The 8335-nt window shown below is 51.9% G+C and overlaps 1 protein-coding gene across 1 annotated transcript in view; it reads left to right on the top strand.

The window, feature by feature from the left end:
* Itsn2 (intersectin 2) overlaps positions 1-8267 on the top strand; it is a 112604-nt gene extending 104337 nt beyond the window's left edge. Inside the window, 8 exon segments of the mRNA XM_051143112.1 lie at positions 391-489; positions 1158-1325; positions 1644-1862; positions 2419-2540; positions 3222-3304; positions 6271-6354; positions 6775-6948; positions 7372-8267. Coding sequence (XP_050999069.1) covers positions 391-489; positions 1158-1325; positions 1644-1862; positions 2419-2540; positions 3222-3304; positions 6271-6354; positions 6775-6948; positions 7372-7529 — 1107 coding nt within the window. The 3' untranslated portion in view covers positions 7530-8267.
* The last annotated feature ends 68 nt before the right edge of the window (positions 8268-8335 follow it).

The raw sequence follows: 8335 nt of genomic DNA on the forward strand, positions 1-8335 counted from the left end.
TGGGAAGGTGAGACACAGAGGTAGAAAATGTGGCTGCTGTGAGGGAATGTGACGTCATGTGGGGTGTGGAGGCTGAGGTAGGTGCCTTTGGAACATTTCATCAGAGTGTGATGTAGCCATGATAGAACTCCAGAGAATGACTGGCTACAGATGCTGAGCCTCAAGGTTTTGAGCCTGAGACAGTAGCTATGTTGAAAGTGGAGGGGAAGGATGTGGGCTAGGGTGGGCTGGGGTGGGGTGGGGTGGGGTGGGGTGGGGTGGCCTGGAGTCATCAGCTCTAGAAGCAGAGGAAGAGTGAACTGCGGCCACTGGGAAAGCTGGGCAGGGTGGGGCTGGGCTCATGAGGTGGGAGACTCGTGTTGTTTCCTCACAGGCTTCTCTGTTTTGCAGAAGTTGGCCTCAGATCCACGGTGCAAGGGCATGCCCTTGTCCAGCTTCCTGCTGAAGCCTATGCAGAGGATCACTCGCTACCCTCTGCTCATCAGAAGTGTGAGTCCTCGGGTGGTCTGACTCAGGACAAGGACCCACCTGGCTGGCCAGACCAGGCACCCAGGCAGCACTGGTCCCTCTCTCTGCCCCTGCCCCAGGCTCCTGTGTGTGTGGTCTAAAGCCTGATGTCTTGGAATGGACAGATCAGAGCAGGGTCTAATGTTGTCCCCACCATAGAAACTGCCCTAGCATCCCATGGTCACGGAGTGCTTGTAGGGCAGGAGGGTAAAGGCGCTTTTCTGGCTGTTGGAGCCATCACCAACCCAAAGAGAACGTGGAGCCACCATTAGCAGAACCATGGGCTCTGGTCTCTTCTTGAGGCAGCGTGCTGTCTGAGGCACAGATTTTATAGAGCAAGGTAGTAAACTTTCTGCCAGCTTGGACCTAAGAGACCCTGGCTCAAAAATTACATGACTTGTTATTAAGACTCAGACCCACAGCCTTCTGTCACCCCTTAGTCTTTGTGGTTATCAGCCCCTGCTCACACATGGACGGTGGGACTCGGCTTCCCAGGACATACGCCATCACCTTTCCTCTCACTGGGAGTCTCACCTGAGGCCACAGTCATGTGATGAGCAGCAAGACAGGGTGAACGGAGTCAGTGGACGGCTGGGGGGCAGGTGAGGGTATAGTGACCTCGATGACCCTGCCCACTGTCTTTATTCTAGATCCTGGAGAACACTCCGCAGAGTCACGTTGACCACTCCTCCCTGAAACTGGCTCTTGAGCGAGCCGAGGAGCTGTGCTCTCAGGTGAACGAGGGCGTCCGGGAGAAGGAGAATTCCGACCGGCTGGAGTGGATCCAGACGCACGTGCAGTGCGAGGGCTTGGCAGAGGTGAGGCTGTGGGTTACCTTTCTGCCTTGGGAAGCGGCAAATTTTGTTGTGAGGACTTTGAATTTTACCAGCAGAAATCAGTAGACTCCTGATTTTCCACAGGGTCAGTGGGAATTCTAAGAAGTGATAGATGGGAAGGGTTTTGTTTGTGTTTGTTCTGGGAAGGTGGGAAGTTCTAATTGTATCTATAAGAATTGTATCTAGTTGTACCTAGAAGGTGTTACTATGGTTCCCTCAGGGCTGGGCACTCATGGGCCTTTCACTGGCGGCGGGATTATTTGTGGTCAGACTTACAAAGTGTATGTTCTTCTCTTTAAGCAACTTATTTTCAACTCCCTCACCAACTGCCTGGGCCCCCGGAAGCTCCTGCACAGCGGGAAGTTATATAAGACCAAAAGCAATAAGGAGCTGCTCGGGTTCCTCTTCAACGACTTCCTGCTGCTCACGTGCATGGTCAGGCAGTTCGCAGCTTCCTCCTCCGCCTCTGAGAAGCTCTTCAGCTCCAAATCCAGTGCTCAGTTCAAAATGTATAAAACGGTGAGTCCCAGCGTCCACTGCATAGATGAGACCCGCGAGGCTGCACCTCGACAGAGCACACCCTCTCACCTGGTCCTGCCCCATCCTCCTGCGGCCTCCTCCCCTGCTTCAGGTGGCTTGCAGTGTCCTTTGCCACTTCCCAAGGGAAGGAGCTCTGTGTGCCAGACCTCGTCTGCCTGCTGCTGTGACAGCAGGAGCCAGCTTTAGAGTTTGGTTCCTCCTGGCAGACACAACATCAGGCCACAGCTAGCTTCCATCCATGTCTCTGTGACTAGAGATGTCAAGCCAGGTGTCGGTGTGCAGGTGTGTAGACACCTGTCACATCAGCAGCACAGGCACTCAGAGCTCTTGTCCCCAGCTCAGTGGCACTCGCTTGGTCCTGGGTATTTGCCTTGCCCACAAGCCTTGCTTTCTTCCTGGGTATAGCCTGCGGGCACCAGGCCCCTCTCTGCTTCCCCACAAGGCTCTTCAGAACTTTTAGGAGAGCTCTCTGGACACAGGTGGGTGGAGCGCTGTGGCCATCTCACAGCCAGTATTCTGGCCCTCATTCTTTCAGCCCATTTTCCTGAATGAAGTGTTGGTGAAACTTCCCACAGACCCTTCCAGCGATGAGCCTGTCTTCCACATTTCCCACATCGATCGGGTGTACACCCTCCGAACAGACAACATTAACGAGAGGTCAGTCCAGATCGTGGGGCCTGTCCTGAACTCTAGGGCATGTCTCAGTGCCATGAGTCCATCTCCACTCATGGTCAAGTCCCACTAACCCCAGCCCCAGCCTCTCCAGCCCCACAGTAGCCCTGGCTTAGATACACTAGTCACACAGGGGCCTATTAACAGGTACCTGCTCCCCAAATGGCAGACCATGCCTCAGTCCCCACTGAAATCTCCTTGAGGGCTGCCTGAACCCCCGCAGACCTGCACCCCGCAGACCTGCAGCCTGCCAGATGGCTGCCCTCCCTGCCACATACCCACCAGCCATGCTGCCCTCCAGGGGAACTCCCAGCGTCAGCACCTCTGATGACAGTCCCAGGGGATGCTGCTGTCCCTCTGCACAGTTCTACAGTAAGCAGCCATCATGCTGGGTTGCCATCAGTGTGGTTGTGTCTTGTCACTCTGGGCTCCCAGTCGCTCACTAGGACCTCGTGCTGCTGAAAGCTGACTTTAGAAAGTCTCAGCTCAACTTTAATTAGCAGCCCAGTCTGTCACTTGGACTAAGATTAGGTGTATGACTGGAAACCTGCTAAACAAGCTTAAAGCCAAAGTTAGCAAGAGAAGGAAGGTGTGGAGCTGGGGGCTGTGCTCGAGCGCAGGGCTGGCCTGGCCGGCCTCATGGCCACCATTCTGCTTCGCCTCCAGGACGGCTTGGGTCCAGAAGATCAAGGCTGCCTCGGAGCAGTACATCGACACTGAGAAGAAGAAACGGGAAAAGGCTTATCAAGGTACCTGCTAGTGCCCCGTGGGCAGGCACCAGCTGTCGGTGGGTATGGGCAGACTGGAGCCTGGGCCTAGAACCACCAGCTGCTGCCTTGCAATGAAGCCTGGGAGATGGACTCAGATCACAGCAGAAGAGCCCGGGTCCCTCTCCTTCCCTCTGCAGCTGTTGCACACTGCGCCAAGCTCTCACATGCTGTGGGACCAGATGCAGGCCCTGCCTTCTTTCTGTAGCTGTTGCTACCCCTACTCTTCCCCCAGACTCTAAGCCTGACTTCACTCTGGCGGGGCATGTCTTGTCCCACCTGCCTCCATTTGCTGAGTATGGCACTCTGCCCCTCCCTTCTCAGCCTCTGCCTCCCCTCCTGGCGTCCAGGACCCAATATCCAGCCCCTCCAGCACCTTAGCCCCACCACTCTTTGGCACACTAAGCTCACTCAACATCTCTCCCCCATTGCTGTGTAGGTGGCGCTTTCAAGAACAGTAATAGCCTACCCATTGCTTGTTCTAGCTTTCTGCGCGCGCGCACGCGCACACACACACACACACACACACACACACACACACACACACACACACATTTCCCCTTGCCCCTGGACCTCGTCATATCCTGAGGCCCCTCTATACAGCTTCGTGTGACTCCTCAGCTCTCTTTCCTCCCGTCTTCCTGGAAGTCTACCCTCCGCTGAGCATTGAGCCCCTCAGATACCCCTTCCATGGAACAGACATCCTGCCAGGCTCAATGGTGGATTATGGTTACTCTGCAATCCCAGCGCTCCAGACAAGCCCTCTCCATCAGCCCCGCTGCCCCTCCCTCCCAAGGCCTGTATCCTTTGCAAAGGCTCCACTTGGCCTCTAAATTAAGGAACAGTTTTTTACCCCAAATTCAGGCTCATCTCCAACATTTCTTGTCACCCAGCCCCCAATTCCCACTATTTCTCCCATTGCTACGTCACAGCCTGCAGCCAGGCCCTCTCCTCAGGACTCTTCCCCTTGTTCAAGGTCCTAGTGGAACTCTGCCTCCTCCATGGCACCTACAGCAGCCCTGCTGTGCTAAGTCTGCCCCATCCTCCAGACTTGACTGTTCTCTCCAGTCACCACTGACTCCTGGGAGGAGGGGCTCTGTATGTGTCACACTGTGTCCTCTGTCCATAGGGCACACCGTCCAACAGCTCAGTGTCCTAAAGGATCCTTGGGAAGCATCCCTGGCCCCCAACTTCCATGCGAATGCCAAGCCCCATCTTCTGTCTCCCCTCAGCCTCTGCCTGGCGCAGCCTGCCCTCCCCCTCCTGCCCTCCCCACTCCTGTCCTCCCCCTCCTCCCCTCCCCCTCCTGCCTTCCCCCTCCTGCCCTCCCTAGCCTCTTCCCTCTCAGTGCTCCCACTTAGGCACCCACTGCTGAAGCCGAAGCTCTTTATGTGTTTCTATTCAGGTTTCCCTTATTTTGTTCTGTGCTCCTGAAGGTACGTGTCAATCGTTTTTCCTAACTGAATACTATTTTAAAAGCTTGCTATTGAAAAACCAATGATTGAATCATTCCAAAAACATATAATGATCCCCTAATTTGTCAAAAATCAAGGTTTTTCCTGAGTTTCTCACTGTCTGTGTGTGTTCGGCACTCTCGGTGGGTACAGTCCTTCAAACACAGTTATTTGCTGTGTGCCAGGCCCTGTGATGTGCATATTGGGCCCTACGGAGATAGCGCCTTCAGGGAACAAGGACATGATTCATGGTAGAGACTCAGGGACATTGGGGAGCAAGCCCACTGCCTATAGACTAAGCTACATGCCCCGGAAGCAGAGGCAAGAGGCCAGCCAGCCCAGCAAACTTAGCAACACCTTATCTCAAACAAAACAAAACAAAAACAAAGACGAGGAAGAAGAAAAGGTGAGAAGGCTGCTCGTGCCCAGACAGCAAGCACCCTTTCTGCTTTTAAATATTTTGTCTGCTTGGCTGAACCTCATGTTTGCCAGTGGTGTGAGCACAGGACACACTGTCCACATTAAAATAGTTCGAGAACCTTTCTAAATAGATCAAACCTGAAATGAAACTGCTCACCAAGACAAAATGCTTACATGTAATTGGAATTTCAATGAGTGGTCCACACTTTGTTATCCACGTTTGCATTTTAACCTTGCCATTTAAAATCTCTGGGCCAGGTGTGATGGCACACACCTTTACTCCCACCACTCTGGAGGCAGAGGCTGGCAGATCTCTGTAAGTCCAAAGCTAGCCGGCTCTGCATAGCAAGATCTAGGCCAGTCAGGGCTACTCAGTGAGTCTCTTGTCTCAAAATGAAAAGCAGAGTGGGGGAAACTACTGAGTTGAACAATCAGGTCAATGAGACAGAAGGATTCCAAGTTCAAGGCCAGCAGCTTGTGCTAGAATGAGACCCTGTCTTTAAAAAGCCTGAGAGCTGAGCACATGGTCCTTCCTAAGATCCAGTGTTTCCTCATCTATAAAATGGGAACTACCTTGTAAGGCAATTGTGGAATTAAATATAGTTTGTGTAAAGCTCTGGCACATGCCTAACACTTAGTAACCAGCAAATGTTCTTTGCAAGAAGTACTGAAACAGCATGCATTTTAATCAATATTTACTACCATGCATTTGCAGGTTACTAAGCCTAGATAAAGCACTCCATGTGACACAGTGGCTCCTCCATGGCAGAGACAGACAGGGTGCAGAATGTCAGGCCCAGAGGCTGTGGGGTGCTCCTCAGTCAAGGCTGGTGGCACACGGCAGGAAGGTGGCTGAGGTGACTCAGACTAGCCTGGATCTTGAAGGACAAGAGGATGGGCAGAGGTGGCCAGAAAGGCATCCCTAGGGATGGCACAGGCGGGGGGGGGGGGGGGGGAGTGTAGCCACAGGTGGAGCACGGTTAAGGAGCATGTGGTTCAGTTCCCAGCATCAGAGAAAGAGAGTGTGAGAACAGCCCAAGCCCCACAGCGTTGCTTCTTCACTGTCCTTTGTAGCCCGTTCTCAGAAGACTTCAGGTATCGGGCGTCTGATGGTGCATGTCATCGAAGCTACAGAACTAAAAGCCTGCAAACCAAATGGTAAGTCCTGCATCTATTCAAAGATGTGATGGCACCCTGTTCCTTACTGGTACCTCTTTTGAATATGGAATGATGGGTAGTTTTCAAAAGGCAGTGTCTCTGGTGTTGCTAGAACCCTCACAAGCTATTCACTGGGCCAAAGTCATTCACTGTTACCCAGTAAGCACAGTTTGATTGCTGCCGCATGAAAATGCATGAAGCGTGCCACACAGGTACTGGCCCAGGCTTGTAGGGACTGCTGCTAGAACATACACTGTTCGCCAGGACTGTGGCATCATGGGAACACGGGGCCAGACAGCAAAAGTGTCCTCCAGGCAGTGGTGCTTCCTGCCATGGGCTCTGTTAGCAGATGTCACACCCTGCCCTGGTTGCCCTGTGCGTTCACCATGCTGCCTGTGTCCTTGGGCTGTTTCTGTGCAGGAAAGAGTAATCCGTACTGTGAAGTCAGCATGGGCTCCCAGAGCTACACCACCAGGACCCTCCAAGACACACTGAATCCCAAGTGGAACTTCAACTGCCAGTTCTTCATCAAGGATCTTTACCAGGACGTCCTGTGTCTCACCATGTTTGACAGGGACCAGTTTTCTCCAGACGGTGAGTATAGTGTGCCATGGAGACCTACAGGTATTCCCGGTTTCCCGGGATCTGGAGTCTGCACCCGGGGTCCTAAGCTGCGCATATACTACATGACGCCTACAGGAAATGACATGGGCCCATGTCAGCCTACTTTGGCAGGAGATGGGTAATTGGGGGAGGACATGGCCTCTGAATACAGGCACTACCTGCACACATAAGGGACGGTAGAACATTCTCTGATCAGTAGACTTGAATTCCAAGTAGGCAGCTGCCATGATGCAGATGTCCACTGTTCGTAGCAAACACCCACAAGCAAATGCGCTGCTCATTATTCAGTGTTGGGAATTTTCTAAACCCTAGTTCAGACTCTCCTGCTTGGAACATTTATGAATCTTAAGAGGAACAAAGACATTTCATTCTCACATGATGTTTATCCCCCAGACTTCCTGGGTCGTACTGAAGTTCCAGTGGCAAAAATTCGAACAGAACAGGAGAGCAAAGGCCCCACGACTCGCCGACTACTGCTGCATGAAGTCCCCACTGGAGAAGTCTGGGTCCGCTTTGACCTGCAACTTTTTGAACAAAAACCTCTCCTTTGAGGGCCAGGAAGCCAGCACCAGGGGAGCTGCCTGCAAGGCTGTGTCTAAAGACTGAGAAACTGTGCTCTCCTGGGCCGGGAGCATCACATGGCTTCATCCATCACAAAGCCACACATGCTGGGCCTCTGTTGTATTGCACACTAAGTTGCTAGCAGTCTATGCAAAATGATCTTTTAAACAAATGCCACAGCACAGTGCCTTGTACTAGTGCTAACATGTTCAGCTGTGTTAGATGCCAGGGTTTCCATTTTCAGGGCTATAAAAGTATTATGTGGAAATGCGGCATCAGACCACCACATGTTACCACTCGGCAAATGTGTCCTCTGTGGAGTTGGTGATGTTGGAGCCATTCCACACCATGTGACCTCTGCTGGGTCACAGCACTCAGGAGGTGAAGGGCTGGGGTGAAGTGCTGCAGCCTTGGGGCTTGTGCAGCCTGATACTTAAATAGCATCCACTTCTGCACTGAATAAACAGAAACTTGATCGTTTTATTGATTAGATTTTATCATTCTCTGCTAAGACAATATAGTTTGAAATATAAGGAGGAAAGCTTGATGTACTTTAAATATACTGTGAACTCTAATAATGTGGGAATATTTTTCAACTTTAATTTTCTGAAGTATAAATTATTTATGTAAATCCCTTGTTTTGCATATTTCATAGAACATACATCTCTAAGCTTTATCATTGCCAACATGTACATAAAGAGAATAAAGGTATAAGTTTATGACTGTAACTCCTTTCAAGCTTGATTCTATGTGTGAAAGGCGTTTGACAGTTACCTTCAGAAGTTGCGTATAATGA

Source organism: Acomys russatus, chromosome 1 (assembly GCF_903995435.1).
Source record: "Acomys russatus chromosome 1, mAcoRus1.1, whole genome shotgun sequence".
Classification (NCBI taxonomy): domain Eukaryota; kingdom Metazoa; phylum Chordata; class Mammalia; order Rodentia; family Muridae; genus Acomys; species Acomys russatus.